At 39.6% G+C, this 24,516-nt stretch overlaps 1 protein-coding gene across 3 annotated transcripts in view; it reads left to right on the forward strand.

Moving 5' to 3' along the window:
- Position 1: 1 nt before the first annotated feature.
- CERS6 (ceramide synthase 6) overlaps positions 2-24,516 on the forward strand; it is a 312,278-nt gene continuing 287,763 nt past the window's right edge. Inside the window, exon 1 of one of the 3 annotated variants that reach the window (XM_021924368.2) lies at positions 2-368. In XM_021924368.2, the coding sequence (XP_021780060.1) occupies positions 199-368 (170 nt within the window). In that variant the 5' untranslated portion in view covers positions 2-198. Of the gene's footprint in view, positions 369-23,900; positions 24,045-24,516 lie in introns of those variants that run through there. The other 2 variants (XM_021924367.2, XM_021924369.2) reach the window with 2 other exon arrangements.

Here is a 24,516-nt window from a genome sequence, read left to right on the forward strand (position 1 = left end):
CAGAGGGAGGAGAGAACCGGGGCTCGCCGCGAGCCTTCGAGAGCAGCGGCCGCGGAGGAGGCGGCGGCGGCGGCGGGCGAGAGCGGCGGCGGCGGCGGCACAGGCTCGGGGCCAGCCGGGCGCGCATCCCCGGGCGCCCTGCGCGGTGGAGAGCTTGGCGGGCTGCGGGTGCCGCAGGACAGGAGTGGACAAAGCAAGATGGCAGGGATCTTAGCCTGGTTCTGGAACGAGAGGTTTTGGCTCCCGCACAATGTCACCTGGGCGGACCTGAAGAACACGGAGGAGGCCACCTTCCCGCAGGCTGAGGACCTCTATCTCGCTTTTCCCCTGGCCTTCTGCATCTTCATGGTGCGGCTCATCTTCGAGAGGTAAGAAGGGCTGAAGCCCCTCCTCCCCTCCCCCTGCACACACACACGCGCGCACACGCACACTCGCGTGCTCTCTGGCGCACGCCCCCGCGCCCCCAACGCTCGCGTTCACGCTTCCCAACCTTTGTGTTCGGGGAGGGGTTGCTGACCCCCCTGCCCGGCTGGCTTTCTGGGAGCCAGAAAGGGTCTGGCTTGCCACGGATTTCCTCCCGGGCGCCGGGGAGGAGCCGCGGATCGTTAGGGTCGCCCCCTGTCCTCCTGGGCCCTGCTGTTTCCTCCTCCCGGCGAGGGCAGGCGAACAAAGGTGAGCGGTGGTCTGGCTGGGGACTCGCCGCACTCCGCGGGGCTCGGTCCTCTCCGCCGGCGCGCCACGCAAGGCTGCCAGGCAGGGCTTCCCGCCGGGGCCCCCGCCACCCACCTGACAACCAGGAACGTTCCGGACACGCGGCCCGGAGGGAGGAGGAACCGCGCACACTTCAATCTTTACGCTCCGGCACATGGATTGTAGGGGTTGTGCTTCAAAAGAATTCGCTAGGGACTTCTTGGCTTCTGGTCGCTGTTTGGTTTTTATCCGTGACACTATCAGGCCCACAGTCCTGGCAAATAGGGGATAATAGCATTTCAGGTCATTAGCGGTTTCTTTAAAATAGGATATGACAGGACGGGTGCACATCCTGCAAATGGTCATATTAAACTGATAACCCTGTCCTATGAATAATTATAAACTTCTTTTTTGGTATTCGAAGGCACTTAAAATTTTGAGGAATTGTCATGCAATTGTATAGTTTCTCGGTTTGGTTGGATATCTCCATTGTGTCAAATACAAACTTGTGTTATTCTCATGGAATCCGTTTTCATCACGAAACTAGATTGTGCCTGCCATGCATTCTCTGGGTGCTGGTACTGAAAGAAAACCGGGACAGCAGCACACTTTTTTTTCCTTCGTAACAGAAAATACTGTCTTCCCCTTTCTTGTACCCTCCCCTTCCTCTGCCCAATTCATCAGTAAAGGCTGAATTTCTTAGATCACAAAGTAGAGTTTAGATTGCATTTCTCGCTTCCACTCTGCCTTTCTTCCCCGCCTTCAACTCACCTTGGTTTTGTTCCTTAAGCTTTTGCTGGTACCTCATTTGCTGTTCCTCTTTGCCTGAAAACCGCTATTGAGGATGGCAGAACACGTCTTTTGAGTCATTTGCTGCTGGAAGAGGCAACAAAGCTTCATGAGGACAAAAAGTATCTTTTGTTTCAGAAAGGTATATTTTTCACTGGACAATGTTGCTGCTTGAAAACGAACTCAGCTGTTCGCCTGCAGAAATTGACATGCACAAAGCAACAGACTTAAAGACCTATGTTTAAATTGTTGGAATCTAATACAGATGTGTCATTGATCCTATACAAAAAAGAATCAAGAAAGTCACAGCAGTGCTGTCACTTACTGTGAAAAAGTGGGTGTGTTTGCAGGTGTAGAGTTACTTCTAGAGCAAATGTTTGGTTACAGAAAATACGGACTCTACAGTTCTGCAGTCTCTCCAAAAACAAGCAGACTCAGGGATAGCAGGTTGCTCTATGTTGGCACATAGTAGGGGATCTACACACAATTGCTGAATTCTGATAAATTGTGTCTGATAAATTCTGGCTGGGCTCACTTTTAGATAGCTAATGCATTTGAAAGAGATGTGCAGTCTTATGTGTTGGAGAACAAAAGCATGATCTGTGCACAAAAAGCTGAATTTTCCTGACATCCTCCTTCTCTATGCTGATTCCAGGCTGTTCACTGTGTTTAAAAAAATTAATTTGTTAGAATGGAGATGGCTTGGTACTTAGATTGTCTCTACCTTTAAAAAGATAAACACTAATGTAATAGTTGAAAATCGGAAGTACATTTTTCCTCTTTCTAAACATTTTTTATTTTCTTTCTTTTTTTCCATAATCCTATGACTCGACTTACAGTTTACATAGAGGGGTGAGCTGCTTTCAATTGTCAGTCACAGCAAATGTCCTCATATTGATATAAAGTGAGTTGGTCAGTTTCCTTCAGGCCATTGATCTAAGTAGAAGAGATTTAATGGCCTGTGTGGAAAGTGAAAGTTTATGGTTAATGTTCAGAATAATAATCAAATATGGCACATATGTCACAGAATGCTACTGACTTTTGGAAGACTGTCTACTTTGTTTCTTCCTATGACAGCTCTGTCTTTAACCCTTCAGACCTTTTCCATTCTCTGAAAATCCACAATTTAGTTGTATCTACAGTTAGAAGTTCTGCATGTTTCTCCTTTTCTCAAACCTAAATGACATATTCTGGGATCCAACCTGTAACCTTCATCTCAGTAGCAACCATCAAGGGCCTGAATCAATAAAACAGAACCATTCAATATTATCACTGCTACAACTCACTTTCAATAGCCTTCTAGCATATTGAATATACATCCTTTTCTTTTGCAGCATTCTATAATGTATATGATAATTTTAAAAGCCTGTTGTGAATCCCTTTGTAGAATGAAATGCTTTTGTAATAGGAATAATTCTCTCAAGATTCTTCTCCTTTTATGCTTTGTCATTTATTTCAAAGCTGAGACCATACCTAAGAAATACCTGTTTATCCAAGTTTTTATTTTACATTAAGTGAAGTCAGTAATGTCCTTGTTGAGGCTAAAATCGTGAATTTGAATGCCTTCTTCTCAGTCTTAGGTATTTCTCTCTACGAAGAGAAACATCAAAGAATTGACTGAATTGGACTTTGCCCAGTTAAACAGTCCTGTCTTTTTGTTTTCATCCTGGCTGTTGGGGTGTTGATAGTGGAGGCATTGGTAGCTAGAACATGTCGCTTTATGACAGCATATGGACAGCAATATGGAAGCCCAGCATGGTTGGTAAAAAATGGGGCAGCGTAAGGTCAATGACTTTTGGCTGAGTCTGTGAAGATCTCAAAGCTTGGTGGTTTTTAGCATAGCCTTTACATCATACCTAACTCTGGGTAAGGACCAGAAGGACCACTGTAGCGACCAGTTGATTGACAGAGTAAAGTATGTGTGTGTGTGTGTGTTTTTTTTTCCCAACTGGGCTGTTTCTCTTAGAATAAAAATTGTATACTGTTATATTATGTTGTTAATTTGATCACAAAGAACAAAATGTTATTTATTAATAATATACCATTGTCATCTATTTGATTTATTTTTGATTTAATGCTTGTTTAGATTCAGTAAGCCATCCTCAGGAACTATAATAAATGCTTCTTCCAACTTTACTTTTTCAAAAATGTGTTTTGCTATGGTATTTATAAATGTGGAAATCGTGCTGATTCTCTGTTTAGAAATAAAAATTTTTTGAGTTATTGTTACAAATGTTAACTTTAATGCTGTGGATTTAGGAGAGATGCAGAAAGTGTAGATCAGGAATCAGAACACTCAAATTCTAGTCAAAACTTACACTGGGGCAGCTTCCTAATTTATCTCTGTTTATTTTCTCATTTATGTGTAGAGGCAAATGGCCTTTGTAACTTGTTGTTTTCACCCTTCTGATTCTTTGATTCCTGTGGATCTTCTGTGCTTGAAGATTACTAATTATTATCTGATGAAACTTTGAAGTGGCTGAATGTCTTTTTTTTTTTGAGACGTGTTCTCCCTTCATCAACAAGGCTGGAGTGCAGTGGCATGATCACGGCTCATTGCAACCTCCACCTCCTGGGCTCAAGCAATCCTCTCACCTCAGCCTCTTGAGTAGCTAGGATCACAGGTGCATGCCACCATGCCTAGCTAATTTTTTGTAATTTTTTGTAGAGATGGGGTCTCCCTGTGTTTCCCAGGCTTGTCTCAAACTCCTGGGCTCAAGCAACTTGCCCACCTCGGCCTCCCAAAGTGCTGGGATTATAGGTGTGAGCCCCTGCACCTGGCCAAGAGATTTTTTTTTTTCCCACAGAAATATTGTAGTCAATGGTTTTGTTTCTTGTATTTTTCAGTTGTGTTTTGAGTCAAAAGAATAATTTGGGCTGTTATCATTTATGCTCCAAAAAGCTACAGTATTTCAGAATAACCAACAAAGATTCTACAGAGAAAGCAATTGTTGGTTTCCTTAGACCTCTTTTAGGTAGAACCCAGAGTAGGCCTGGCACCTCTTGTGGTGACTGGGTAAGAAGGAGAAGCTAATTCCTGCCAGATTGGCTCTCAAAATGCTAGGCTATGTGAGGAGTGTCATCCTTCGCGAGGCTGACAGCAAAGTCTGGCTTCACTCACTCAGCCCAAGAATGATCTGCTGTCCCAAACCTTCAAGAAACGACAGGGTCTCAGTTGTGTCTAAGGGAATGTCTGGCCAGCAGGCTTTTTCTTTTAGATTTATTGTCCACTAGCCTTGGGTGAGGCCTTTGAGGATAGTTGTGAGAGAGAGACAGAATGAATGAGAATGTGTGTGTGTGTGTCTGTGAGAGAGAGAGAGAGAGAATGAATGAGAATGTGTATGTGTGTGTCTATGAGAGAGAGAGAGAGAGAGAATGAATGAATGAAAATGTGTGAGAGCATGTTCTTGGTTGCTGATACTTAGGGGGAAAGGAGGGGCGTGTGTGAATGACTGCCAGGAAACAGTGGGGGTATTAGGTGAGGTTCATTACTGAAGGAATTTGTTCCTCAGTGTTCCCATAGTGTACCTTGTAATGAAGAGACTGATCTGATATATTTTTAAAGAGTGTTTGAGAACAACTTGCATACAACCATGGTTTTCTCATGCAATCAGTGCTGGATATTAAACCCTATGAGTGTTCCTTATTTAGCTTGTTAAGTTATATTGCATGATTCACATTGAAACTATGGATACCTGCTTTGCCAGAGACTGGCGTGTGAGGCAAGAGTGGGCTTCAGGCTGGGTGCGGTGGCCTGAGGCTGCAGTGAGCTGTGATTGCGCTACTACACACTCCAGCCTGGGCAACAGAGTGAGACTCTGTCTCAAAAAAACAAAACAAAAAAAAGTGGGCTGCAGACATAAATAGCTTCTTATACTTTCTGAGTGGGATAGGAAGGTTGAATGACAGTGGATGTTTTGTTGGAAAACAACCTGAAATCAGAGGGTTGGCATTCTTTGCAGAACTTAGTACAGTTTTCTCATCTAGTAAAATAAAAAGTTTTGAATTTACACAGTGCAGTAGTTTGGCTATTTGTTATAGGTTAATTTGTGGGCAAAAGGCATAACATTATTGTTAAGGGGCAGTGCCTTAGAATGGTGGAGGAGGTAGGTGAGATAATTTTAAATTATCGCAATGATCTAATGTCATCTAGGATTATGAAATTAATGCCCTGAGTTCACTTATGACTTCTCTGTTGAAAATATTTGAATTCTCTATGGACAGGGCTAGTTTTCTCTTGGATTCCTAGTTGTAAAGTGTTTCAGAAGTGGTTGCTCTTCTGTGATGGGGAAGGACAGGTGGCAGCAGAGGGAAAATGGGATTTCAGGTGAGTTTCTTCCATCAGCATACCAGTCAAACATTGCTGCACTATCCTCAGGCTGCCCTCTTGTATTTTACTAACCTGATTAAACCTTGGTGCTGAACACCAGAACCGAGGCCCGTGTTGTATATTAAAAGTTTCAAATGTTATTGCATACACTTACATTTCTTCCTCTTATCACCAGGTGAAACCAGATTTTTTATTTATTTCTTACATAGTCGGGACTCTCAAAATTTTAGTTTTTTCCTCGCTCATCTTCTTTTGATTACTTTCTTAAACACCCTTGAGTCAGAATACTGGGGTTCCAGATTGTATGTCTAGTTGTGTCACTTAATTTTTCTTAGAAACCATTTTTCATTTCTTTTTTTTTTTTTAAAAGGTAAACAGGATTGCCTCGTATAGCACAGTGATCCTTTCATATTAGCAATGCCTTGAGAATCCTTATTCTTAAGATTTTATTCTTTGGTTTCTTCCCCCTGGCCACCTTTTAAAAATGATTTCATAAGCTTTTTTTGGTCTCTCTTTCCTGACACCATAATCTTTATTGACACTTTATATACTGTGGCATGATTGAACACAAAAGGGTGACTATTTTATTTATTTACTTGTTTTTTGGGACAGGGCCTCACTCTGTTGTCCAGGCTTGAGCGCAGTGTCATAATCTTAGCTCACTACAGCCTTGAGGCTCAAACAACTCTCCTACCTCATCCTCCCCGTAGCTAGGACTACAGGTGGGTGCCGCCATGCCTGACTAATTTTTAATTTGTGTTCAGTAGAGATGGTGTCTTGCTTTGTTGGCCAGCCTAGTCTCCTGGCCTCAAGTGATCCTCCCATTTTGACCTCCCAAAGCACTGGGATTGCTGGTGTGAGTCACTGCAGCCGGTCAGGGGGATTCTTACAATGTCTTTTTGGGGTTTCTTGTTACTAATGCTGTGGATGTTTGGCTGCATGGTCTGAAGCTATGACTTGGTGCTTACTATTTATTTTGTTTGATGTTTGACTATTTTGAATGACTGCCATTTTTAATGAACAACTTTTAAAATTTTGGAAACAATAGTAACAACTAATATTTATTCCTTAATGAGTTTATTACTTTACATGGTTTACTTTATTTAATCCCCTGTCAGGCCGTGTAAGGTGGATACTAATTTTTCCCCATTTTATGGATGAAATTTAGGATTGAGAATTTAGGAAATATACTTAACTTTATATAACTTAAAATAGCAATGTAGGAATTTGGAACTAGGTTTCTTGATCTAACAATTTTGGTGATCTCCTATTTTAAAGTAAATATCGGCTGAGCGTGGTGGCTCACGCCTGTAATCCCAGCACTTTGGGAGGCCGAGGTGGGTGGATCACGAGGTCAGGAGATCAAGACCATCCTGGCTAACACGGTGAAACCCCGTCTCTACTAAAAATGCAAAAAAAAATTAGCCAGGCGTGGCGGCGGGTGCCTGTAGTCCCAGCTACTCGGGAGGCTGAGGCAGGAGAATGGCGTGAACCCGGGAGGCGGAGCTTGCAGTGAGCCGAGATCGCGCCACTGCACTCCAGCCTGGGTGACTGAGCGAGACTCTGTCTCCAAAAAAAAAATAAAAATAAAAATAAAGTAAATATCATGAAATCATGCTGTATATATATATGGTTTTATATTTAGCCTTTTGCCATTTAATGATATAATCTGAATACTTTCCATGTAATTGAACTTACTCAAAAATATTTTTAATGACTATATACCATTCTATACTATAGTTATACCAGAATTTACTTAATCAGTGTTCATATTTTTGTTGGATATTTAGGCCATTTCCAGTTTATTTATATAAGTTTTTAAATTCTTGATGATTTCCTAAGGAATATTTCCTAGAGGTGGCATTTCTGAGGCCAAAAGGATAAATATTTTAGTGTTCTTGATGGATACAAATTGCCAAATTGTTGTCCAGAAAGATTATATCCATTTGTATTTCCTTATCAGAATATAGGTTATTATCATTGGGAAAAAACTGGAGACTGAGTACCGTGTCTCATGCCTGTAATCCCAGCACTTTGGGAGGCTGAGGAGTTTGGATTGCTTGAGCCCAGGAGTTTGAGACCAGCTCGGACAACATGGCAAAACCCCATCTCTACAAAAAAATACAAAAATTAACTAGGTGTGGTGTTGCTCACCTGTAGTCCTAGCTACTTGGGAGGCTGAGGCGGGAGGATCACTTGAGCTTGGGAAGTGGAGGTTGTAGTGAGCCGAGATCACGCCACTGCACTCCAATCTGGGCACCAGACCATGATCCTGTCTCAAAACAAAAAAATTTTTTTTGCTTTGAATTGAAAAAAATGTTACTCTTACAATGTGTGTTCTTATATTGCTTATGATACACTTATTTCAAATATTTATTAATAATTGGTATTTCATTTTCTGTGAATTCAGGTATATTTTCCTATGGGGATGAGGAGATGTTGTTTTTATCTTTTTTCTGTAAGAATTGGTGGCCTTCAGGTTTTTCTTTCTTTTTAATGCAGAGTGGTCTTATCTTGGTCTATTTCTCTGATCACATATTTATACTTTGTGTGTGTGTGTGTGTGTGTGTGTGAGACAAGGGTCTCACTCTGTTCCCCAGGCTGGAGTGCAGTGGCGAGATCTCAGCTGCTGCAACCTTTGCCTCCCAAGTTCAAGCGATTCTCATGCTTCAGCCCCCCAAGTAGCTGGGATTACATATTTTTAATAGAGATGGGGCTTCACCATGTTGGCCAGGCTAGTTTCGAACTCTTGATCTCAAGTGACCTGCTTACCTTGGCCTCCCAAAGTGCTGGGATTACAGGCATAAGGCACTGCGCCTGGCCTTATACTTTTTTATTTATTTCTTCCTCCCGACTCTTCCCTACATGCTAAGTCACCATCATCAGGAAGGGAGCTTCTCAGATTTTAGATAGTGGAAGGAGTACACTCAAGAGGATGATGAAGTAACTGATAGTAATACTTCATTATGGAGAGTGAGGCAGAGAAAAAGACTGGGAAGAAGACTGAGGCATCAAGAATGAATGGGTCTTTATGAGGGAAAGAGGGATAGAGCCTAAATTCAAAAAAACAAGCAAACAAACAAAAAAAACTCCTGTAATAGATTATCTAAATTCTGGGTAAGTGAGACCCCATGTCAAAACAAACAAACAAACAAACAAACAAAAAAAGACTTACTATTATTAGACTAATCACTAGGGAACTACAGATCAAAACCACTATGAGATAAGGATTAGGATGGCTGCTATCAAAACAAAAAAAACAAACAATAACATTTGTTGGCTAGGGTAAGGACAAATTGGATCTGTTGTGCACTGTTGGTGGGAATGTAAAATGGTGCAACTGCTATGGAGGTTCCTCAAAAAATGAAAAATAGAAGTGCCATATGATACAGCAATGCTGTCTCTAAGGGTATACACCCAAAAGATTTGAAGTCAGGGTCTCAAAGATATATTTGTATACCCATGTTCATCATTCACAATAACCAAAAGGCAGAAGCAACCCAAGTGTCTATTGATATATGAACAGCGAAACAAAATGTGGCATATACATATGTCCCAATTTGTTTGGGCTGGTGCAACAAAATACTGTAGACTGGATAATTCATAAGCAAGAGAAATTTATTGCTCACAGTTTTGGAGGCTGGGGAGTCTAAGACCAAGGTGTGAGCAGATTTACCATCTGGCTAGGGCCCACTTTCTGGGGTCACAGATGGCACCTTCTCACTGTATTCTCACATCACAGAAGGGGCAAGGTGGCTCTCGGGCCACTTCTCTAAGGTCACCCATCCCATTCATGAGGGTTCAACCCTTGTGACCTAATCACTTCCCATAGGCCCCACCTCCTAACACCATCACACTTAGTTATTAGGTTTCAACATGAATTTTGGGGGGACACAAACATTCAGACCATAGCAACATACAATAGAATATTTTTCATCTTTAAAAATGAAGGAAATTCTGCTACAGCATGAATGAGCTTTGAAGACATTATGCTTAGTGAAATAAAGTAGTCACAAAAAGACAAATACTGTAGGATCCTACTTATCTAAAGTACCAGAGTAGTCAGACTCATAGACACAGGTAGTGGAGTGATGGTTGCCAGGTGCTGGAGGGCAGTGCAGAGTTTCAGTTTTGCAAGATGGAAAGCGTTCTGGATGGTGGTCTTGGTTGCACAACAATGTGAATGTACTTAATGACATAAAACGTGCACTTAAAAATGGTTAAGATGGTAAGTGTTAATGCTATGTGTATTTTACCACAATTTAAAAAAAAATCGAAGATTGGCTGACTTTAAAGGTCACTAGAAATTACTGCCTTCATTTTCTTGGCTTGACATTTTTCTAGTTAGGAACAAACATCCCAGTTCTGTTGATCTCAGTTCATCAAGCACTGCTTTTTTTTTTTTTTTTTTTTTTTTAAACTGCTTAATTCCCTTCAAATCTAGGAGAGCGCCTCTTCTTTCCAGAATCGTCTGGCATGGGTGGGTGGGAGGTGAGGGCTGATAGAAGGAAGGTTTTAAACCCAGAGAGCTCTTAAGTATCCTGTTTTTTTTAGAAGGCACTTGAACTGAACATATCATTTCAAGTCCATTTGTTAATATGACAACTTAATAATAGTAAACTGGCTGCATGTATAGAAGAGGAGAGCAAAGTGTCTTTAGAAAAGCACATTGCATAGTTTCAGAGGAGCCTAGGATTAAAGCCAAGTCACCTGGTAAGTACACAATCCATTTAAAGCAAACCAGGATAATGAGATAAAACTCTCCTTAGCAGCCTAGGCCACAGGTATATCCTATGGAAGCTCTGGGTGAGTGAAGATCAGATTTCATCTTCCTCCCTAGCTTTCAGTTTAATTTTCCATGCATTTTACAAGCAAATGATTCAAACACTTGAATACTTAAATGGGATTTTTCTCAAATGCTGCATATTATAAAAACAATCTGATTGGAAGCAGTCAGGTACATGTTCTTGAACAGTAGTTTTTGAAGTTTATTCTAATGTTTGATCATTGTACAAAATACTGCTTTCCATAATTCATCTGTAAGAATGTTTTGGGCAGTGCTGTTTTTCTTTTTTCTTCTTTTAAAGGAGAACTTCCTTTATCTCTCTACTGGTCTTCAAAGTGGACTTCTCTTGGACCACTCCTGCCTTCTATTCCTACTTTTGCTTTTATTACTATAATTTAGAATTGGATTGTGGGGCTTGTTTTTGACAAGGCTGAGGTTAGAGATACAAAAATGGTTTTTAATTGCAGGAGAGACACATTCCTTTACTAGGTAACCTTTTTCACACAGTGACCTAAGAATAATATTTGTTTGTGACTTGCCATTGTCTACATAAATGTCACATCTTATCTTTGAGATTTTCAGATTACAAAGCTACTGTTGCTCTCCTGAAGCTGTGATTAAGATTGTATTTTCTTTCTTTCTTTTCCTCGATTCCTCCCCCACCCTCCTTCCCTCTCTTCTTTCTTTGTCACTTCCTCTCTTCTTTCTTGTTATTACTGGTACAGACCCTTTATTAAAGACACAGGGAAGTCTTTGAGAGAAGAGGAGCAGCATAGAGTTAAGAGTGGGGGAGGGTGGTTAGAAAACTATCTAAAATCTTGTCCAGGGACAGTTTGGCAAGTATCAGAGTAAAAGCTGCCAGCTGGTCTAAGTGGCCCTGTAGATCTTGTTTTAATAGCTCACCATTTCAAAGCAGAATAAAGTAACTTGGTGGTTTAAGCAGAGTGGCAGTTTTGGACACAATAGCTTGAGTGAAGAAAAACTGAGAATGAGGCAATCAGTCATTTGAGCTTTATGGAAAATGGGAGACGAAAAGGGCTTTGTATGTCAGAGGGTGTGTGTACATCTTTGAGTGCATGGATAGACTTGATAATAGTATATTTAAATTATGTTGCTATTTTGTTTATCTATTGCAATTAATAGACATGTATATTTCTAGCTATAATTGAAAGGAAAATGGGTGGGATATCAGAAAGATTACGGAATTCAGGTTTAAATTCAAACAGTGCTGTTTATCACCTGTGCAGTAATAGACAACGTATTCTTTCAAATTTGGTGTCCTCTCGTAAAATGGAGAGTATGCCGCTTTGCAGTATGGAGCACTCTCTGCAAAAGTGTACATAAGGGGATTCAGTGAAACCTGGTTCTTAAAAATACACATTGTGTAGAAAATAATTGATACCAGAGTACAGTATTTAGTATCTGCTTGAGAAATACTGTTTTGTAATTTGATTTTCTAAAATAAAATAAATGGGTATATGTGTGGGGGCCCAAGGACATGGGGTCAGGGTACAGCTTGTGGAAGCAGTAGGGCCTATTTACATATTTGATGCTGGACCTGGAGGATTTACTTGTTCTATTGAAGAGTAAATATTTAGAGTTTTAGACAGTCCCTGAAACCCCAATCTTTTCAGCACTGTGCCCGTTTAGGGAGGAGGATGCTTTTAAGCCTTTTCTTAACAGTTAATGATGTGGATTGTATACCGGAAACCTGTGGAAAACCATTTCTAATGGTGGAGTATTAAACAAGTGGGGGGCCTCTGTGTGTCACTGAGAGCCTGGCCTCTGCTCTGGCTTCTGTGCCTTTGGAGAGAGACCCCCATTCCCAAAGGTGGTCTCCATCTGGGTGGAGTTTTCTCTGGAAGCTGCCTTTCGGTGATATGCAGATATCTCCACCTACTTACTGCCCCGGTCTAGCCCCGATGATAGTTGTTTATTGCACACAGTCTCAAGGGAAAATTGATTGGGTCTTTGACCACTAGTAATGGCGCACATCAAGTTTGGCATTTATATTGACTTAAGACCTGGGCTGTGTTTTGGTCCTGCCACTTGCTAGCTGCTGGTCTAGGGACAAATTAATCTCTGCAAGCTCAGTTTTCATCTGAAACTCATAGGGTTGCTGTGAGGATTAAATGAGATAATACATGCATTGTGTTTAGGGCAGTGCCTAGCTCAGTGAAGCAGTGCTTACTTGTTCTTCAGGTTTATTCACACATATACATGATCACTTTCTGAGTGTTTGTTGGAACTCTTATTTCCAGAAATGGGACTTCACTGGCCTTATCTTTACATCGTAGATGTTTACCATAGACCTCATTTCTGTATAGATCCCCATTTTCCCCAGTTAGGGCTGTCTGTGTACAGAGTTTTACTTTCCCTATTCTCTTTTCCCTTCTCTCTCTTTTTTTCCTGAGGAAGATTTTGATTCTTCTTCTTGTAGCTGGCAGAAAACACCCCTGGCAGTTTAGTGAAGAATGGGGCTGTGTCCACTTCACACTCATGTAATGCACTTTGCTGAGGGTGTACATTAATATCTAGACAGCTCAGAAACATTTTTCCTAATAAGAGCCTCCCAGAAATAGGATAGCCTCAAGACAGACTTTTATTGATTTATTTCCGAATTTTAAGCCTAGTGGATTATCTTATTTGGATCCTTAAGAAAAAAAGAAATTTAGTCTACTGACATTGGGATCAAATTTATGAAAATAGAAACATTCAAAATTAGCTGAAAGTAATATATGTAGGTATTTTTTTTTGTTTAAGAGAAATAAACCCACACCCCCAAATTGGAACTTCCATGGGCGTGAATGTGGCGAACCTAGCCTGACTAAATTAGTTCAGAAGGAATTTGCACCTGCTTTCAACTATAGGCACTTTTCCAGCCCTGCATAGTTTAAATATAATTTGTAAGTAGTTAGCCATGTAAATAATTTAACAAACCTGCTCATTTCTTAAGGCTTTGTTAGAGACATCTTAGGGTGATGAAAGAGGACATTTGTGGTGGGTTGTCTATTAAATGAGGAAGTAAGGCAAAGATGAAACCACAATGCTGTGTAACGACAAATTACTAAAAATTGCCCGTTTTAATTCAGTCATCATTTAGGGTCGTAGACTTTCTACTGAAAATGGGAATTGAAACTTACTCATTCAGAGATCTACAAGTCCATTGTGGGTTAGACAACAGTGGTGTCCTGAAGTGGGGAATGGTGGGTTTGATCTGCTTTGGGTACATGCAGTAAGCGATGTATTAGCTGTAGAGAATTTCTAAAAATTGGTTAAAAGTTAGTCTTTTTATTGGCACCATGTGAAGCCAATTATAAACACAGAATTGATAGAAGTGATAAAATACTCCTCCCCACCAGGGCACGCTGTTCCTACCCACCCCTACAATTGCAATACTGCTGTCAGACACTGTTTTATGGCACAGGTGACCAGAAGACCACACTTTGAGAAATACTGGCAGAGATAAAAATACTACTCCACCTCCCACTTTAGATATGAAGATACCCAGCCTGAAGAGATGAATGAAGTGACTTGTGCTCTGCCACTCACTCAGGTCCTGGCAGAGCCTGGCTGACCTGGAACCCTGGCAGTGCCGTTATAGAGTTACCATCTCATTCTGATTTGTTTGAGACTGTCTCAGGAAATGCCAGTCCAGAGAAAATTGAAACAGCTGGCCACTCTACCTGACTGCTCAGCCTATTAAACCCATCCTGAGGTCAGGGCAGTAACTCATGCCTGTAATCCCAGCACTTTGGGAGGATCGCTTGAGCCTGGGAGTTTGAGACCAGCCTGAGCAACCTGGTGAGACCCTGCCAACTCTACCAAAAAAAAAAAAAAAAAAAAAAATTAGCTGGGCATGGTGGTATGCACTTGGAGCCCCAGCTACCCCAGTGGCTGAGATGGGAGGATCGCTTGAGCTCAGGAGGTCCAGGCTGCAGTGAACTATGATTGCACCATAAGAAATGGCTTCTCTGTTTTGCCCTAAGGGTGACTTAGAGTGTTTGTGGGAAGAAGCTTCCTTGGTGACTGAGGGGTGTTGCCTGCCCCCACTGTCCCTGTACCACATTTTGTGGCTTTTTAAAAAGGTGATTAAAAGGCTCCCCATTAAGTATGGGTTGGAGCTCCTGAGGGCAGAACTGTCTACAGATAGCCAGGGTCAGTTCTTGGTGTGCTAATTCCTCCTTTGCATGCCTGTGTTACCGAGACCATAAACTTTTTTGTTTTCCTTCTACTTTCACCCAGTGTGTGTTAAGTCTTGCTTGTTAAGCTCCCACACTTAAATGGCTGCTTGCAGAATTGTAAAGAGACCAGAGAGAGAACAAAAACAGATATGCAGGTGGTGGTTGTTAACCAGACAGGATTTCTAAGGAGGGTTCAGGCAGTCAAGTGGTTTTGTGTATGTGTTTTATGTTCATAGTTTTGAGTTTTACAATGTGTGAAGCTTACTTTTGGCTAGCATTAGGTATAGTTTATTTGAAGGAATGAGGCTCCTGAAATAAACATGCAGTAAACTGTAACTTAGAGTTTAATAAGAACAGTGCCAGGAAATTCCAGCTCCTCCCCAGGTTGCCTCCCTCAGAGGCAGGCGTTAGCTATGGGTCTCTAAGCAAGCAAACAGGCTTACCAGTGTCAATACCTGTGGTGTCCCTAGGGGCCCCAGGCTGTCCACACCTGGTGTAGTGTCAAGCCATATAAGATTGGGCAGAGGGCAAGTAGTAACCAATTTAGGACCATGGCTTACCACTTATTTGACTGCTGGATCCTATTTGCCTAGTGCTTTCACATCTTGTTACCTTCCCCTCTTTCCCAGAACCTGCTTTGTCTTAAAAGTGTCCTGGGTAAAAGGAATCTCCTCATTGGGAAGGGGATCCCTTTTACCTTTTGGCCCCGAGCCCAGGTTACCAGATGGTCTGTTGTTCTCACATTTCCCAGGGTAATAATGAGTTTGGGGCAAATCCACTTGGATAGTTAATAAGAGCTTTCACCTCAACTTTTGCGAAACTTTTAATGTTATTTGTGACATACTACTTTTTAGTTTTTTGGCATTTAAAACTGTAATAAATAGCATAAAATAAATGTTCTTTCTGTTCTCAAAGATAACGTCATGGTTTTAGGCTGTTTCTCTGATTTCTAAAAAGGAAATAAATTTGAGTTATTGTGTTCTACAACTTTAAAACAACTGTTTATTTTTTGGTAAGCTGTTTCCCCCCTTTTCAGAGTTAAAGATGAGACAAAAATATTGCATTTAAAGCAGAACCAGACCTGGGTAGCTGCTCTTCCCATCAATCGCCATTCCACTTTCCAGCCAATAACTAATCCTTTATTCAGGGATCAAATATAAGGAATTTCTGTCCTTTCAGATTGTCTAAAGCTTTTCTAAATTGAATGCACCTAGCTGCTAGAAACTTCCTACCGCCTTACTTTAAAAGCCAATCTGAAAGAGTCCGGCTGCTGCTCTGAATGAGAACTGCTAAAGTAAATAGTGTATGATTATATATTTTGGATGTTGAGAACAGGTTATACTTACCTTTGCAGGTAAAGTTGAACACAGTCTTTTTGTTTCTGAGGTCCAGTTCAAATCTGTGGAGAGAGGAAGTGGTGAAGATGAGAGTGTGAGTGCAGATCCTGACTGACCCTCTGCCATGTGTGCACAATGAAAGGGAGCATAGATTCCTGAGTTGGGCTTAAAATTCCATCTTGGAGAAACGCTGATTCAGTCACCGTTATACCCTAGGGGGGGTTAGCTCTAAACCCCAACACTCGAATGTGTAATCACTTGCTTAGCAAATGTTCATATGGCATTGTTAGAAAAATGCTATGTTTTTTTCTAAAGTAGACTTTTTATTCTCCCTGTATAGCATTCATACTGAAACATGAACAAAAGTATACTTTCTTGTACAGCTCATTGAATTATCACAACAAAGTGGATACACCATGTGTTCGTTAATCAGAACCGAGATCAAGGATCAGAACATTACTAGTACCCCAGAAGCTAGTACCCCATTTGCAGTATGAAAATGAAAGGCCTAATTTATGCAGCAAAACTCACTATTCCACTTAAGGAATAGTAGGTTCCTTAAGGAGGAAAACATGAGCTCTGGTACTTGCCTTTACCAATAGAACTTTCTTTTTTCTCTTTGTGTTAAGTCTGTGCACATGCTTAGATATGTGTGTGTGTGTGTGTATGTATACAAAATCTGATTAGTATTTAGCCATCAAATTTAATAAATTATGGAAAAAGGAATGGGAAGAGGATGTGAGAATGTGAGAAAGAGAAAGGCCATAGTCAGAACATCCATTTTCTTTTCCACCTTATTTGATTAATGATACTGTTTTATAAGGATATATGCTAGTAACGAGACAAAAATACAGTATCTTTACATCTTTTTTTAAAAAAACAAATTAAGGATGTTAAATGGGATAGGTGTATAAGTTTGTTGACAAACGTCTGGATCTTGTTCCTTGAATATAGATGGTCTTACTCATTTGTCAATTGAGACAATGGAATCAAAGCTATCCGATATTTTGGATTTGAAAAAGCCGGATATTTTGAACACAAAGTATTGGTTTGTGATATTGGAATACTTTGTTTTGAAAATAATGTCTTTAAAACTTGCAGTGCTTGCATCTGAAAAATTATGCTCACCTTAAAAACGTGTATCTTTTCATATCGATTTTTCTAATTTAAGCTTTTTATTCTGTCTTTGGATCTATCTTTAGTTCCTTTTATCCTCTTCTCTTCTTCAGGAATATCAGTTATACATATGTTAGATTTCCTTTCTCTGCCTTTAGTGTCTATCATCTTGTCTATAATCATTTTAATATATTAGTTTTTTATGTGATTTTATTAATTTTTTTCACACATGCCTGCCATGTATCTTTTCACTCATGTTTGTTTTTTCTTTTGTTCTTAATGTTTCTATAATCTTAAAAAAATTTACCCTTGTATTGTGCTGCCATCTCTGCATTTTTTTCAGTTTCATAACACCTTACTAAGTCCTAGTATTTGTGCAAAGAGGGCACAACAACGTTCTTCCAAATTACTCATGTTTGAGATGATTGTTTTTTCGGGCTAGTTTTAAATGGAACTTCTGAATTCTTTTCAGTTTTCTTAGAAATGTAATGACACAATATATATAATAAATTTTAGTGCATTATTGTGTCAGCAGTAACCATTTGTTAGTTTCTAGGGCATTAATTTTAATTTGTGGATTAAAAATGTTTCAATATCTAACATGATTAATAATGCTACAAAATTGTATTTGAAATATTTAGAATATGATACCTCTTGACTTAACAGTTATTTTAAAAATTACTAATGATGTGTATGTACTCTCATTGGGAAACTCCCAATACAGAAAACAAAAAAAAAAACACACAAAAAAAACCACACAGCCAATTCTCCATTTTCACTGTTTCTTCTATCTCACTTTCTTCTCTGATGTGTCCAGTATTAGTAGTTGATATATATGTCCTTTTGGACCTTTTTCAATTATTTACCTACATATATATGTATATGGAAAGATAAAGTTAGTTTAAAACATGAATGATTCCAGGTGTGGTGGCACACACTTGTAGTCCCAGCTACTCTGGAGGCTGAGGCGGGAAGACTGTTTGAGGCCAGGAGTTGAAAGCTGCAGTAAGCTATGATTGCATCTGTGAATCTGTACTCCAGCTTAATCAACATAGTGAGATCTTGTCTTTCAAAAAGCAAAAGAAAATATGAATAGTATACTCTGAGTCTTGCTCTGAAACTTATTTGTCTTTTTTTTATTTAAGGCCATGTCTTGGGGATTTTCCAATGTTGGTGAATGTAGAGCCATTTTCTTTTTAATGTGATGGCACAGCATCCCATTATGTGGGTGTTTCCTAGTTGATTTAACTGCTTCTCCATAAATGCTATAGGAAACAATGCAGTAACTTCATTCTTATGCAGACTTCTTGGTATTTAGGTATTTTTCTCTAAACTTACATAAAGAAGTAGAATTGCTGGATCAGAGGATGTGCAGAGTTAAAATTTTGATAAATGCGTTGAAAACCTTTCAAGAAAAATTATACCAATTGACATCCCTACCAATGCAGTATGAGGAAACCCATTCCTCGTGTCCTCCCAACCATGACTTATCCTGCAGCAAACAGAATGTAATTTTGGTAAACTTAATCTATAAAGATTAAGTTCATGTTAAAACAACTATTTTAACATGATGACTTTTCCAAAGAACAGAAGGTTGGGATGCTGGTTAGGAAGGCAATTTAATAATATCATAACAAGACATTTTGCCACTCTTTCTTTAAAGAAATGGGAATGATAATCATAAAATACAATGAGAAATTCAAGTTTATGCTTTTGAACTTGGTGACATCTATTGCAAACATTTAACAAACATATTTCACCCTTCCCAATTCATTGCCTTAGGGTTACTTAGCTGACAGGAATGGTGAGTGTTGTGTTATATTCTTTTACAACAAATGAAAGTCAACCATAAGTTACCTTGAACAAGAAATCACGAATGAAGAATATCTGTCCTGGTATGGGGCTTCCTAATAATTTATTATCAGAAGAGTTACCTTATGATTAAGCTATTCTGATGGTAGAAACATTTTCATTCAGCAAGTAAACAAGCAACAAGTAACCAAGATTCAACAACTAAGAATTGAGAACTCAAAAACACTTTAAATCTAGAACTAGGTTGTTCTTCAGTACATTTGATTGCCTGTCCCACCCTACCTTTTAGTCATCGTATTATCTCATCGTGCTTGTCTACTTGGGAAAAGTTTTTTTTTTATACCAATAGGATGGCATGTATTAACATTTTTTGACTTTTATGAAAATGTTCAAATATAGAGAAAAGCTAAAAAAAAGTGCCATGAACACTCATATTCTTGCCACCAGAATTCAATGATTATTAACATTTTATCATGTTTTTTTCTGTAGCATGCAAAGTAAATCGCAGCTATGACACATCACCAGTGAGTAGCTGAGCATGGATCTTTAAAAAGCCATCCTAGAATGTCTCTGAGAAGAAAGACATTCTAGGATGGCTTTTTAAAAGTAACTTTTTTAAAAGCAATTTTATATCATGGGATTTTTTTTTTCTCTTAAAAATGTATAGCTTCAAAGTGGTAGAGAACTTACTGTGTATGGATTTGGTAAAATGACAAGGTAGAGGAAGACCATAAATGTAGAATCAATGATTAAATTTAATGGATGCGTAAACAGTAAGGCTAGCAGCAATATTTTAGTGAAAAATGAGTGATTATATATAATATTTTGATGAGTATTTTATGGAAGTTGTATCCAAGGGTTTGAATTGGGAAACCAAAAGTTTACTAGAAGTAGCTAACTAGTTTCTTAATGATATTTTTGGTTTTAGAAAATTGATATAAAGCACATTGGCTCATAGATCAGGCTGTTAGACTTAGTTACAGCAGGCAAACTTTCTCAAGATTATTGGTTCCTGCCCCAATGTGGTAGTGTTTGTGCTTCTGTGGGTCGTGTTTGGTCTTGCAACATGGTGGTTTCGAGGCTTAGAATCAGACATTTGTTAATGTTGAATACAACTACCCTCTGACATGCAAGTCTGGACTCACTATTTTGGTTAGCTAGGTAAGCCTAAGGCACTAAGTTGGAAAAGGTTCAAATATATGACATATGTTTATGAAATAAATGATCACAATTGATGTAGGGTTCAAAATTATAAACTAAAATAAACTTGTGTGTTATTACTATTGTTTCTATTTCTGAGGTACGGAGAAAGAGTTGCAAAAGAGGTTAGCCTATCTCCTCAAACCAATTTTTGGACAGAACAAGGAATGGCAGCATCCAGCCAGTGCATTAATTATGCTCCTCTGTGGCATCTTCTGTTTTTTTTTTTTTTTTTTTTTTAATCATCATTGTATCACCTTCCTCTTTGTAATTCTCAGAGAAGAAAGCTAATAAAGAAAAAATCAATGCATGCATATTGCAAAAAAGTGTTAAACAATAAAATAGGGTATACCATGAAAAATAAAACTCTCTCCTCAGAGACAACCATTTGTAACTGCCTTCTGGAATGTTTTCTATGCATGTTCAAGTATATATGTCTTAGGGCTGTGTCTCCAGAGAAACCGATAGGATGGATGGATGGATAGATAGATGACAGACAGATAAATATGTTACTTAGATAGATTAGATAGGAGATTTATTGGGGGAATTGGCTCACATGACCTTAGTGGCTGAGATGTCCCACAATAGGCTATCTGTAAGCTGGAGTCCCTGCAGCATCAGTACCTTGGCTCAGTCCAAGTGAAAAGGCCTGAGAACTTAGCGGGGACTGCTGATGTAAGTCCTAGAGCCCCAAGGCTGGAGAACGTGGGGTCCTGATGTCCAGAGGCGGGAGGAAAAGAGTGTGTCCTGGCTCCAGGAAAGACAGGAAATCCTTTTTCTCTTTTTTTTTTTTTTTTTTTCTATCCAAGTCCCTAGGCAATTGGATAGTGTCTGCCCACATTGAGGGCAGATCTTCCCCATTTAATTTACTCAGAGTCACGTGCTAATCTATGGAAACACACTCATATACATACCCCAAAATAATGCTTTACCAATTCTCTAGGTATACCTTAATCCAGTAAAGTTGACACCCAAAATTAACCATCGCAGGTTGCTATGACAAAATACCATAGACTGGTGGCTTAAACAACAGAAATTTATTTTTCATGGTTCTGGAGACAAGCCTAAGATCAAGGCACCAGCAGATGCAGTGTCTGGTGAGGCACCTTTTCCTGGTTTGCAGAGGCTCTTTGTCTTTTTTCTGTATACTCATATGGTAGAGCGAGGGGGGAAAGGAATGAGAGAGAGAGAGTCTCAAAGGGCACTAATTCCATTCATGGTGGTTCCACCTTCGTAATTGCTTCTCAAGGCCCCACACCCTAGTTCCATCACATTGGGGTTGTAGGCCTCAACATACAAATTTTGGGGGACATAAACATTCAGTCCATAGCAATGTATCTCTCTACATTTTAACGCAACTATATATGCTCATTTGCACTTTGTTTTTCACTTATTATATCTTGAACATCTTTTTATGGAAATATTGAAAAGTCAACTTTTTTCTAGTAAATGTTTGTGTAGAATTTTTTTTTTTTTTTTTTTTTAGATGGAGTCTTGCTCTGTGGCCCAGGCTGGAGTGCCTGGGCCACAGAGGCACCTGGGCCACAGTGGAACAATCTCGGCTCACTGCAATCTCTGCTTCCCGGGTTCACACCATTCTCCTGCCTCAGCCTCCCAAGTAGCTGGGACTACAGGTGCCCACCACCAAGCCTGGCTAATTTTTTTGTGTATCTTTAGTAGAGACGGGGTTTCACCATGTTAGCCAGGATGATCCTGATCTCCTGACCTTGTGATACACCTGCCTCGGCCTCCCAAAGTGCTGGGATTACAGGCGTGAGCCACTGTGCCCGGCTATGGTTGTATAGAATTTTTAACATTTTATATAGCATACATAATGCATATATTTATCATAATTTAACCACTCCTGTATCAGTGCTTCTTGAGATCATTTCCAATCATACACTATTAAAAGCAATGTCACAGTGGCAACTTTTGTACATCTATCTTTCTTTCCATGTGAATTACCTTAAATTTCTATTAGTGTGAAGTGGCTGGGTCTGTTTGAATTTTGATAGATATTGGAGAATTGTCCCCTTAGGGGATTGCACTTGTTTATATATTTCTGCTAACTGAAGGAAAGTTTCTAACAGTATGATTGAACTTGCAAATGCTTGCCAATGGACTGTGTGAAAAATGGTATTATTTTAACTTGCCCTTTTAAAAGTGAAGTTAAGCACATTTTTATGTGCTTTAAAGCCACTTGTATTTCGTTTTCCATGAATTACTTAATGTTTTTGTCTTTTTTAGGAGTGTTTATTGTTTTATAAAGGCTTTCTATACAAACCGAAAGAAATTTGCTCTTTTTCATGTGTACTGAGAATATTTGCTTATGTGCTTTATTTGTCTTTTGACTTTATGATATTTTTCCTTGGCTGAAGATTTCAAGTTTTATGTAATCTGATCATTCAGGGTTTTGTTTGCTTGTTTTGTTTTTTCCTTAGAGTACTTTCTTTTGACCTAGTCAGTTTCCCCAGAGAACAGCTTTTCTCTAGCCTGCTTGATGGTTATAAGCCTGCCGCCACTGTTCTGAGAGCTGAGCAGTGAGATTAAGATTTATCTTAGTCCTGTTTTGGTCACTGTACTCAGTGTCCCAAAAGCCAGGTCCTTTGTGATTCAACCTCCCCAGGAGTAAACCACCCCTCTCTGCTGGGCCTGGGGGAGAGCAGTCACCTGGTTTTGGGGACCCGATCTGGAGGTGTTCATGTTCCTTATGCAGACTTTGGACCAGTACCCTTTTCCAGCTGAACTTTGCACCCTGACCTCCAGAGGTATCTGGTGCCTACAGTTGTCAAACATTTCTGGCATTCTCTAGTCTAAAGCCTCTCTACTCAAAGTGTGAACCCTAGACCATCAGCCTCTGCCCCATCACCAGGGAGCTTGTTAGAAATGCAGCACTTGAGGTTCCACCCTAGATCTGTTGACTTGGAATCTGGGCATCACCAGGTGATTCTTGTGCATATGAAAGTGTAAGACGTCTTTCTTTGATTTCCATCCCTGGAGACTTTTATCACTGGAGCTGGTTAGGCTTCAGCTGTCTCCACTTGGCTTAATCAGCTACCCTGGCCCTTCTGCCTTGGGTGACATCTCTTATTTGTTATCATCATCATTAGTCCTTTTAGAATTTTACCCTGTTTAATTTAATCTTTAGTGATTTTATTGGGTCTCAAGAGGTCTTGGAGATAAAAACATTTACTTTATTTGTTATGTTTAACAAAAATTCTCTCTTTGAATATTTCATTGTGTTTTTTGTTTAAATTTTTGAGCCATCTTGAATTAATTTTGGTGTGAGAGACAAGAATTTCATTAATTTTGGTGTCAGAAATGGGAACTCCAGGTTTAGTTTTCTTCCCCCAGTTGGCCGGCAAATAGTCCTAACATGATTTATTAAATAATCCGTATTTTTTTCTCTGATTTGCAGTACTACCTCGATCATATTATAAATTTCTACCGTATGATGACAATTTTAATTATTGTAACTTTAGAATTTATCTTACTAGTTAGTACTAATTTCTGTTCATTTTTAGAGACAGTTTAAAACTCTGAGTTAAAATAAATGACTTCTGTATTTCCCATTTATTTTCATCTGTATTTTTATTTATTCCATTTTGTGTTTACTTATTCAAAATGATAGTCATTAACATATCTTCATTTCTAACTCTATTTTTAAATAGAGCAAGTAGATATGCGTGTGTGTGTATATATAATGTTTAAATTATAGACTTTATTTTCTTTTTTCACATATGACAAATTGGAAGCCATTCCTGGGAGAATCTGTTTCTAACTTTTGGGAAGGGCACAATGTAAGTACTGTTAAATGCAATAGAAAGTTTAATGCATGCTTATGGTATGGCAGGCAGGTTGAGTGTTGCGATCACTTGTGCCCAAGCCTGAGATGTTAAATACCCTTTCTTTTTTGTTTTGTTTTGTTTTTTGAGACAGAGTTTCGCTCTTGTTGCCCAGGCTGGAGTGCAATGGCGCAACCTCAGCTCACTGCAACTTCCTCCTCCTGTGTTTAAGCGATTCTCTTGCCTCAGCCTCCCGAGTAGCTGGGATTACAGGCATGCGCCACCATGCCCAGCTAATTTTGTATTTTTAGTAGAGACAGGGTCTCTCCATGTTGGTCAGGCTGGTCTTGAACTTCCGACCTAAGGTGATCCGCTTGCCTCGGCCTCCCAAAGTTCTGAGATTACAGGCATGAGCCACCAACCTGGCCTTAATATCTTTTCTGATCTTTACTAGTGTGCCTGTCCTAAGCAGAGGTCTTACATTTGA

The sequence above is a fragment of the Papio anubis genome, chromosome 10 (genome assembly GCF_008728515.1).
Source record: "Papio anubis isolate 15944 chromosome 10, Panubis1.0, whole genome shotgun sequence".
NCBI lineage: Eukaryota > Metazoa > Chordata > Mammalia > Primates > Cercopithecidae > Papio > Papio anubis.